The following is an 11748-nucleotide window of genomic DNA, read 5'->3' as shown; positions in this document are numbered from 1 at the left end:
TGCATTGCAGGCAGATTCTTTACCAACTGGGCTATGAAAGAAGCCCAAATACTTTAAAGATAACATAAAAAGCATTTCTTCCCTTTCCTTCCAACAAAAAAACTCAAACTTTATGTGTGAGGCATTTTTTTTTCTTATATAATAAGCATTTAAAAAACCAGCTCTGAAAGTTAGAAAGATAATCTAAAGTCTTTAAGTAAAAAAAAAAATATATATATATATAGAAGCATATAGCACTGAAAATGAACTATTTTCTTTCTAACCAAAATTCCAAGTATTTTAAACTTTGTATAAATAACACACATACACACACAAACCCACCATATTTTAGGTATGATGTCTAAAATGGAGTAGCACTAAAATGACAACAATAATAAACAACCCTTTATACTTAATTGAAAACACTCATTTTTTTTCAAGATATACATTAAGAATTTTCTACTGGCATTTTTGAATAAAATTAATAATCATTTTAAAAAATCAATTTAATTTCTCCCTTGTATATAAGAATCTAACAACAACAAAAAAGATCTCTTTTATGATCGCAATAGATTTCTGAAATCCCTAAAATATACATTCTTTAGAAAAAAATTCCTAAACCACTGTGCATCTTAGTAGGCTTATATATATGAAAAAAAAAAATCTCTATTATAGCTTACACTTAAATTTAATGCATGACCATAGGTCCCAGGGATTGAAGAATCTTATTGGTAACCAACAGCTCAAGGGATGACAATATTCCTGGCATTTGTAATCTCAAAATTTTAAAAGAAAACTGTTCACGGTGGTCTTAGAAAAAATCTGGAGATAGTTATATTTAAAAAACATACGTGCCACAAACAGATACAAGGGAGACAAATAAGAAAATATATTGTGTTAATCTTTGTAAACTTGTTCCATTTCAAAATGTATTCTAGAGGGTCAGGAAAATTCCCTATACAAATAAAACTAAACATTTGTTCCCTTTGCTTTGAAAAATATTTACAGTACACAGAACAACAAGCTAAAGTATACACCTGCTTATATTGCTGGCCAGTGACATAAATGCGCGAGGACAAAAAGGTGCATATTCAATTATCTGAGCATCTTAATTTGTCTATAGAGTGAAGTTATCATAGAACTATGGAAAAATTATAAAACATTATTTATGAACGCCAGCCCCTGTGTAAAACATCACACAAGATGCCAAGGTGTCACACATTCACTATGGTAAAAACTGTACATACGTATTCTGTATATATTTAAAACTTACAATTTTTTAATCGCTTATAATTCTTAGTTGAAAAATGTCTAATTTTCTTTTTTTGCCAAAGAAAAGTGATGTTAACTGACTGATCAGGTTCCCCAAGTAGTTTACAAAACTCTTTGCTAAGGACTTTTCATCAATGTCTTTGGCTGGTATCCTCATGAAGAAAAACTCACTAAACTTCGAAAGTTTTAAGCAGGTATTTCCACACTTTTGCTGGCAAATATTGTGATATACATAATAATGATATACGTAACAAAAGTCCACAGCAATGTGAAATACAAAACTTTGTTCTGTAAGTCTATCCTGGTCTCAGAGTGAAGTTCATTTCTTTCATCCAGTCATGTTGTCCCTTATTTGATCAACTCGAACTGCTAGGTCTCTGAAAGAGGGGCGCTGGTTTACATTATTGTTCCAGCATTCTGTCATAATCACATATATCTGTAAAAGGGAAAATAAACCAAAATTACAATGAACACAAAGCGCCATTTTTTAATTGGTGAAGACATGAATTCGGAACTCCTACTTAATTTTTTCATAGAGGCGTATGTCATGGCTATACCTACATCCACAGTCATGTTTATGCTATTTATCTAAAAGTCCAGTGAACTGCATAAACTGACCTGAAATCCTTGGGTAAAAAGAGAAAGAAAATGCATGATTACTGTGGATAAAAAAATTTTTGTTACCTCATCTGGGCATCCATCTGGTCTTGGTAATCTTCCATTATTCTTCAGGAGTTCTATCAAATGGAACACAATCATCTGTCCTTGTTTGTCATTGCCAATCATACGCATAAATTCCTGAAACACAAACCTACTTTTTAATCACATATTTTTGGTACATTTAATTTGAAGCAGAATTCTCAATTTCTTCCAGTAAATGGGAAAAATCCCATGTATGTATGTTTCCTTACCTTGAAACTTTTAAAAACTTTTAAAAACTTTTAAAGACTATTTTAACTTCAAAAACTTCCTTTTTAGTCATACTTCATAAAAGATTGTTAAATGTGGAACCTCTACAATGCCATTTCTGTAACTATAACACCCTCAACACAAATCCCCTGAGAAGAATTCAAAACCAGTGAACTAAAAACACACTTTGTTTTAACACATCATATCACATTTCAGTTGAAATAAAAAGCTGAATGTAGAAGAGGACATAAAAAAATGCAGAATGAATATTAAAGCATAAATGGAATGGAGAGATGTTCATATGTTTAAATTTCATAAGATTAAAGTCTGAACCATAAGGTAGAGGAATATTTACAATGAACACATTTATTTAAATACAGAAGACTCTTGTATATTGGCAAGAAAAGTTACCAATATAAAAATGGGCAAAGTACATGAGGATACAATGCACACATGCACTTACCCCAAATGCCCAATAAATATGTACTCAAGCACACTAAAGGCAGAAATGCAAATTAAAGTCAAATCGCTACAACTTCTCTCTCATCAATTTGGCAAAGCTACATGGAAATGTAACAGTCGACACGGACAAATGATAAAATACATACCCCTATGCACAGCTACTGAGAGTCTAATTGAGATACAGATTTCCTGGAGAGCATTTTGAAATCATCAAAATCTATTATATGTAAGAGCTCATAATATTTCACATATAATTACATTTTCACTCTAAGATGACAACCAGAGATAAACATAAATATTTATATATAAGGATAGCCACTATGTTCAATGAGTGTTACTTAAAAGGCTGAAAAACAGAAAATGATTGTCCAGAAACTATATCTTTATGTTGAAACATCACCAAGAAATTAGAAGTCATATTTGTAGTAAGTATTTATTAACATAGGAAAATGTCCATGTTATAATCTAATGAAAAAGCAGGAAAGCTAACTGTACAGTATGACTCATTTTATAAATAAAACTTTTTAATAAAATTTAATTTTTACATATAAAATTAAAAGAATCCTGAAAGAAAACATACTACAGTATTAAAGTGGTTACCTCTGAGTAGCTGAATTAGAGATTACTTTCATTTTCTTTTCTATACTGTCCTATATTAAAATTATACAATGAATAGAAAAAATATTATTTTAAAAGGTTTAACATTTGCAATAATTCCTGGGAAGAATGAGTTTATTGGATTTACTAAAAATAATATAAAGAGAATATATTAAACAGTACTATAATCCCCACCTTTCAAAACTTCAAGTTAATTTAATGAGTTAGTTTGGGGGTTATTTTGTTGCTTGTTGTCTTATAAATAACCAATAGGAACTCTAAAATAACCCTAAGTTTACTATTATTCTTTCGAAACGCTTTTCTCATGTTAAAAAAAAAATTGAAAGTAAACAAAAAGCATACTGACCGCTGGTGGGCTTTTACTCTTGTCAATATATGTGAAAAGTTCATACAGAACCACTCCAAAGCTCCAAACATCTGAAGCCACAGAAAACTTGCTCTCTGTCAGTGATTCTGGTGCATACCTGTAATATATTTAAAAGAGTTACTTGATGTGCCAACTCTTGATTTTACCTGCAAATCACTGGATTTAAAAACAAAATAAAAAACAAGGTGTACAGAAAAGGGTTAACACATCAGGCCTGAGTTTGCAATCATCAAAAAGGTCTGTTGGTTGAATGCTGACACTTGACTGGCACCTGGGATGTTATATTCAGGAGGGTTTCCACAATTCCCTAAATGACAGAAGTGGCTTACTGCATCTAAACCATTTCCGTAGACAATATGAGTCTAGAGTTTTGGTATATGCCAGACAGAAAATATCTACATGGATCAGTTCCAATAAAAACTGTGGGCACTGAGTCTCTATTAAGTTTCCTTAGTAGATGACATTTCACACGTGTAGTCAGAATTTATTGCTGGGGGAATTAAGTGTGTCCCATTTGACTTTACTGGGAGAGGACACTTGAAAACATGTGCTTGGTTTCCTCCAGGCATCGCCACAGAGTCTTTTCCTTTTGCTGATTTTTCTTTCTATCCTTTCTCTGTAAGAGTCATAGTCATGTTTATGACTGTATGCTGAGTCCTATGAGTCCTTCCAGTGAATGATCAAACCTGAGGCTGGTCTTGGGAACCACAACACACAAAGATAACTAAAAGCAAAAAAAAAAAAAAAATTAATTTTGTCTCCTTAACACCAAGGTTAACTGCACAGTACTTTCAAAGAAATGGAAAAAAAAAAAAAGCTGATCTTTCCAAGTTAAGCTTAAAATGAATCCAGATAAGTATTCTAGGGGGGCTTCCCTGGTGGCTCAGATGGTAAAGGATCTGCCTGCAATGCAGGAGACAAGGGTCTGATCCCTGAGTTGGGAAGATCCCCTGGAGGAGGACATGGCAATCCACTCCAGTATTTTCGCTCGGAGAATCCATGGACAGAGGAGCCTGGCAAGCTGCAGTCCATAAGGTCAAACAGAGTCAGACACAACTGAAGTGACTTGGCATGCATGCAAGTATCCTAAAGAAAAAAGTGCCTTTTAAGCTGGAGAAGACTTGAAGCTATTAACATATAAAACAAATAACTGTTAATCTGAAAGGGGGTGATTAAAAGAGGGAACATAGAAAATAGAAAGTCACAGGGGAAAATGGTGTCATCCTTTCCCTCAAGTATTAACACTACCCAAGGGAGAATTTTGGCCAATGGATTATGCATATCATGGTCCACAATGTTTATATTCTGTTTATATTCATTATAGAGAATAATGAAAGATCTGTTTTAAACTTAGATTTAAAATATGAATTATATGAACTGAATCTCTCCTTCAAAATCTCCTTCTCTCCTTCAGCCTATGGTTCCTCACTTCTAGAAATCCTTCTCTAACTACTTAAGGTCTTATGACCTCATGCTATTGAATTTCTATTGTACTTTCAGTCTATACTACACAATTTACCATTATTTTAATATTTATTTTAAAAATTTACATATTTAGTTATGTTAATCCCACAAATGGAATATAACCTCCTTGAAGAGGAGTACTACTTCCTCAACCTTTGCAAAATATTCTCTTACTTTGGCTTTCATGAAAGCACTCTGTAATTTCTCCCTTCATTTTCACATTATATATGTAAGGATAAATACAAAGGAAAAAAGAAGCCCATGTAGAAAAGGAGAGAAAGGACTCTCTTCTCATTTACTTTAGAAAATGTAGAATTGTGAATTCTCTATTTGAAATATATGTAAAAATCTTTTTAAAAGCTTTTGTTTAAAAGCCTCTTGCCAGGTTTACATATAGCAATGTCTTTCTCAAGAACCTGGAAACCACCTCTTCAGAATGCAGTTATCAAGGAAGATCATGCCCCTACATCCCAGTTTAAGTGGGAGGGCAGGAGCCTAACTTGGGCTGGTGCCTCCTGCAAGTTGCAAAACTATCTCCTATCATAAAAATATGAGAAGTTTATTTTTCCTTTGGATAAAGCCAATTAGCTAACACAAATGGGCACTCCTATTACTAAGTGAATTTAGGATGAACTTATGTGTGACAGATGATGCTGTCGAGTCCTCTTACTTGAGGACTAGTTACTGTTTATCCTGAGAACATATATGGAACGAGTTGAACTGTCTTGGCCATATCCAAGAGTGAGATTTCTTTCTGTTTTTTGGCAACCTCTTAGCAGACTGCTTATGGTGCATATTACTTTCTGGATTAATGTTTATTCAGTAACCAAAGTGTTTTCTTTCTGTTCTGTTTTGGGGGAGAGGCTTTCTGGGTTGCGAGGAGATTCGTTTTTAATGGCATTTCCCCAGCACGTTCCCTCCTTTTCTCAATTCTCTAAAGTTGGGTTTCCCCCAGGTTCCATAATCAGAGCTTTTCTTCTCGTTCAAAAAAATTCCCTTAGATAGTATCATCCACTTACACACTAAGGTCTCCCAAATTTACAGCCACTTTATCTTTGACATTTCTTTTACGTTTCAGACTTACTTAAAATTTACACATTAAAGTTCCATAGGCAAAAAGAAATCCAGCCCACCTGTACAAGATTATTTTGCTTTCTCTGTGCAATCAATGAATGACATCAAATCTAACTCCCTAAACTCAAAATCTTAAGAATTATATTTGACTCATCTCTCACTCCAAAGTCTACTGAGTCACTAAGTTTCTTTAGTATGTCTTAGTTATGTCTCCAATCAGCCTCCCAATCCAATACTGCCATTACAGTCTTCGTTAGATCTTTATCTCATGACTAGTACAGAGATCTTCAAACCAGGTGAGGAGTAAGCAGAAAAATATACAAATATTTCCAAGGGGCTCTATAGCAAGAGCAGTATAAGGATTTGTCATTAATTCAAAACCCTGCTTTAATAATTAAAAAAAAAAATCTCAGCAGAAGCCTTTTCCCTTAGTTCTTCTTAATACAAACCTACAGGGCAAGCTGTAAGCTAAACAACACTTGTGAACAATAAAAGCAATATAGATGACAATGATTCTTTTAAATGAAATTACATATTTTAAAAAATATGGTGGCTAAATCTGATGGATAAAAATTATTATTTCTTTCAAACTTTAGTGTTTACTTTTCAATAAGTTAGTTAAAATATATTCTGTCAACTCCTTCTGAAATATGTAAAAATTAGTTGACCTCATTTACTTACATAAAACACTTAATATTTTTACTTGCTACTATGAAAATAAAACAATATACTAACTATCTGATTAGTTTCTAGCAGTATATAGCTTTCTTTTTCATTAAACACATAAAATCTTGATCATGATCAATGATAAGGTTTCTGATTTTTATACAAGCTTCTTATTAGTGAGTCCCCAAAGTCAAACATCAGGCTTCCCAGGTGGCAATCCTGGTAAAGAATCCACCTATCAATGCAGGAGATGCAAGAGACATGGGCTGGATCACTGGGTGGGGAAGATATGCTGGAGAAGGAAATGGAAACTCATTCCAGTATTCTTGCCTGGAAAATCCCTGGTGAATTACAGTCTACAGGTTGCAAAGAGTTGACGCGACTGAGCAGCACAAAGTCAAACATCAGAGTTCAATTTCCCTAAAACATTTATTTACTGAAGGAGTAATAGGCCTTTTACCATATGCCTTACTTCATAAAACATAATCTTAACAATATTTTATTCTGTATTATGTATTAGGAAATTAAGTAATGAGAAGCAATTTATCTTAATTGTTTAATAAGGAAATTAATTATACTAAATATATATCATTTTAAGCTTATCCTGCCCTGGAGGAGGGCACGGCAATCCACTCCACTATCCTCACCTGGAGAATCCCACAGACAGAGGAGCCTGCAGTCCTCCTCTGGACAGGAAGGCTACAGTCCATGAGGTCGCAAAGAGTCAGACACAACTGAAGCGACTTAGCATGCATGAATGCACATAAGCTTATCCTGATTTCCTTTGTGATTAATCTTTCCAGATATTCAGGAAGAAATACAGGGCCCAAAGCTTTAGGGGCCTTCTTTATGATAAGAATATAAAGTTAGGTATAAAAGTGAATATTTAAAATTAGAAAAGAAAGAATCTCAAAAAGAAGGAACTCTGACAGATATGCCTTGTTAGCTTCATTGTAAACTTGTCTCTCTGCATATGTGTTCTATAGTTTATAATGATTTTTTTAAAAACAGTATTTCATAACATTAACTACTTGAACTGAAAAATGAACTAAAGTTTTTTCTGTCGGAAAATAAGTGTATTTGTTTATGAGGCCTGGTATTGCTAAGCAGATTGAATGAAGGACATTCCTCATTAAGTGACTCAATCTTTGAGATAGAGCAAGGGATTGCCATATTTAAATCATGTATTTAAAAATTATAAAACATTATTTAAAATACTGTATCAAAATTAATATTCTGTTTCTTAACTTTTTATAAATGTATAAACAAGATGCCTCTACATGAGAGTAATACCATGATTTGAATTAATTTGAAAAAAAAATTTTGGCATACTTCCTGGAAACTGAGAAAATGAAAGACCCTAATGATTGGGTAGTAAATCCACTTTTGAAAATCAAGTGGGTTTAATTCTTTGTTTTCTATGAAATTGAAAACAGAATGGATCTAATGAAATTGCCAGCTAACAAATTCTATCAGTAGATCACTGCATATTGTTTTGCTTATCACAAGTCATAAACGTGAATGACATAACAAAACTCCTTCCATTTCCATCTCATTTATACAAAAAAGTTTTCTCTGTGCTTACAAAAACAAAAATAGACTTGGAATTTATGTTGAATCTGGTCCCCTTATAACAGTAAATAATATTTATCTAAGGCTATATGGACTAGTTGGAGGGGGAAAAAAAAAACTCCATATCTCATTAAGAAATGATTGCAATAAACATTTTTAAAGAACTAGTCAAATAACTAATCCAAATTAATAATTCATTTATATTGCATTGGAAATTGCACCCTGACAGTAACTTCAGTGATAGTTCAATCCAGAAGGAAAAAAATGAATAGTTTTGTGGTCACAGGAAATTTTAAAATTAATTCAATTTATATATGTATTTTGGTTACAGAGGAGACTATCAAGATATATTCCAAGTGCAAAATAAAATACATTATGCAGAATTCTGAGAAGGGAGGTGTAAACATAATTTTAAAGAGAAAAAGGAATAACATAAAGTTTCTATCAAAAAGACAGTCTCTTTCTATACCTTTTTAAGTGGGTGACAATCTTTATCAAGTTGCTGTGGCATTTGGATTTCACTGTATATCTCTAAAGGATTGATACACCTTGTATTAATGTCATTATTTATAATACTTTACAAAATATTTACAACCATATAAAATTTTAAAATGTTTCATAAAGAATACAGCTTTTGATAATTCTTTCAATGGGTATATATGCACAAAGGGTTTCAAAATCAATGACCTAGATACCTGAAAAAGTTGTCTAAGTAGTCCTCTCTGCTGTTAGCCTCTCCTTAACACAATGCACTCTCTATACCTCCAGTTCTGGTATGAAGTCCCCTATACACTAAAAATTTACTGACGTGCCCCCAAAGCTTTTGTTTATGTGGGTTGAATCTACTAATATTTACCATATTAGATTTCAAAACCAAGGAGACATAAAAGTATCATTAAAAATAACAATAAACCCAGTAATACTAGCATAAATAATATTTTTATAAAAAATAACTGTTTTCCAAAACAACAAATTTTGTATTTAGAGTTGTATGTTTTACATTTTTGCAAGTTTCTTTAATGTTGGTTTAATACACCTTTTTTGCACCTGATTTTTAAAAAAATTTTTATATGATTTTTAAAGGTTATACACCATTTACAGTTAGTACAAAATATTAGCTATATTCCCCATGTTGAACAAATATATCCCTGTAGCCTATCTCACGTCCAGTAGTTTGTACCTCCCATTCGGCCACCCCCATAATGCCCCTCCCTACTTGTAACCACTAGTTTACTCTCTGTATCTGTGAGTCTGCTTTTTTGTTATATTCACTAGTTTGTTGTATTTTTGATCCCAAATATAAGTGATATCATACAGTATTTATCTTTCTCTGTCTGACCCTCTAAATTCATCCATGTTGTTGCAAATGACAAAATTTCATTATTTTTTAAGGCTAAGTAGTATGCCCTTGTATGTGTATGTACATACAATTGCATCATGTGTGTATGTATCTATGTATACATAAAAGAGATTCATTTCAGAAGTAAAGACACACACAGACTAGATGGAAGGGAAAATATATTTATAAATACACATTTATACATATATAGGAGCACCAAAATATATAAAGCAAATATTATCAGACCTAAAGGGAGAAATTAAAAACAATACAATAACAACAGTAGGGGACTTTAACACCCCACTTACAGCAGTGGATAGATCATTTACAGAAAAATCAATAAGGAAACAGCTGGCCTTAAATGACATACTAGGTGAGATGGAGTTCAAAGCTATGTACAGAATACTCATTCTTCTAAGGTGCACATGGAATATTCCAAGACAGATCACATATTAAGCCACGAGTTGTCTCAATAATTCAAGAAGACTGAAATCATATCAACCATCTTTTCCAAGTATAATGGTATGAAATCAGAGATCACGATAAGAAAATTGGAAAACCACAAAAATATGAAGATTAAACAACATGCTGGGGCTTCCCTGGTGGTCCAGTGGTTAAGAATCCACCTTGCTTACTGGTTCAATTCCTCATCTGGGAAGATTGCACATGCCACGAGACAACTAAGCCCATGTGCCACAACTACTGAGTCCATGCTCTACAGCCTACAAGCTGCAGCCACTGAGCCCCTGTACAACTACTGAAGCCTGCACACCCTAGAGCCCATGCTATCCAACAAGAGAAGCCACTGCAACAGAAGCCAGGGCACTGCAATTAGAAAACAGGCCCTGCTAGCCACAACTAGAGAAAGCTGGAGCACAGCAACAAAGATCCAGTGCAGCCAAAAGTAATAAACATAAACTTTTAAAAATAAACATGCTACTAAACAACTAGTAGGTCAATGGAGAAATCAAAAGAGAAAAATAACATCCAAAGACAAATGAAAACAGAAATAAAGCACACCAAAATCTACTGAATGCACCAAAAGTAGTTCTAGGAAGGAAACTCATAACAATACAGACCTACCTCAAGAAACAAGAAAAATCTAACAATCTGAATTTACACCTAAAGTAACCAGAAAAAGAAGATCAAAGTCCAAAGTTATTAGAAGGAGGGAAAGAACAAAGACGAGGGCAGAAATAAAGACTGAAAATGGCAGAAAGTGAAGAGGAACTGAAGACCCTCTTGATGAAGGTGAAAGAGGAGAGTAAAAAGCTGGCTTAAAACTCAACATTCAGAAAACTAAGATCATGGCATCTGGTCCCATCACTTCATGGCAAATAGATAGTGGAACAATGGAAACAGTGACAGATTTTATTTTCTTAGGCTCCAAAATCACTGGATGGTGACTGCAGCCATGGTATTAAAAGATGCTTGCTCTTTGGAAGAAAAGCTATGACCAACCTAGATAACTATTAAAGTGCTGCACTCAATATGTCAGCAACTTTGAAAAACTCAGCAGTGGCCACGGGACAGGAAAAAGTTGATCTTCATCCCAATTTCCAAGAAGCAGAGTACTAAAGAATGCTAAAACTACCAGACAATTGAACTCATTTCCCATGCTAGTAAGGTTATGCTCAAAATCCCCTAACCTAGGCTTCAGCACTACATGAACCGAGAACTTCCAGATGTTCAAGCAAGAACAACTTGGAGATCAAGTTGCCAACATTCAATGGATCAAGGCAATTCCAGAAAAATATCTACCTGTTTCACTGACTATGTTAAAGTCTGTGACAGTGTGGATCACAAAAATCTGGAAAATTCTTAAAGAGATGGTAATACCAGACCATCTTACCATCCTGAGAAACATGTATGCTGGCCAACAAGCAACAGCTAGAACCTTATATGGAATAACTGACTGGTTCAAAATTGAGAGAGGAGTATGAAAAGGCTGTTTATTGTCACCCTGTTTATTTAACTTATACACAGAGCACATTATGCGAAATGCTGGGCTGGATGAGTTACAAGC

The 11748-nt window shown here is 33.6% G+C and overlaps 1 protein-coding gene across 2 annotated transcripts in view; it reads right to left on the bottom strand.

The window, feature by feature from the left end:
- Positions 1-417: 417 nt before the first annotated feature.
- Positions 418-11748, bottom strand: part of JAK2 (Janus kinase 2) — a 118537-nt gene continuing 107206 nt past the window's right edge. For both annotated transcript variants that reach the window (XM_010860722.1, XM_010860721.1), the window contains exons 23-25: positions 3587-3704; positions 1936-2049; positions 418-1687 (exon numbers count right to left, since the gene is read on the bottom strand). In XM_010860722.1, coding sequence (XP_010859024.1) covers positions 1580-1687; positions 1936-2049; positions 3587-3704 — 340 coding nt within the window. In that variant the 3' untranslated portion in view covers positions 418-1579. The remainder of the gene's footprint in view (positions 1688-1935; positions 2050-3586; positions 3705-11748) is intronic.

Source organism: Bison bison, unplaced genomic scaffold, assembly GCF_000754665.1.
Source record: "Bison bison bison isolate TAMUID 2011002044 unplaced genomic scaffold, Bison_UMD1.0 scf7180017864469, whole genome shotgun sequence".
NCBI classification, from domain to species: Eukaryota; Metazoa; Chordata; class Mammalia; order Artiodactyla; family Bovidae; genus Bison; species Bison bison.
The sequence above is the reverse complement of the archived record's forward strand: the minus strand, read 5'-3'. Positions and strand labels throughout refer to the sequence as shown.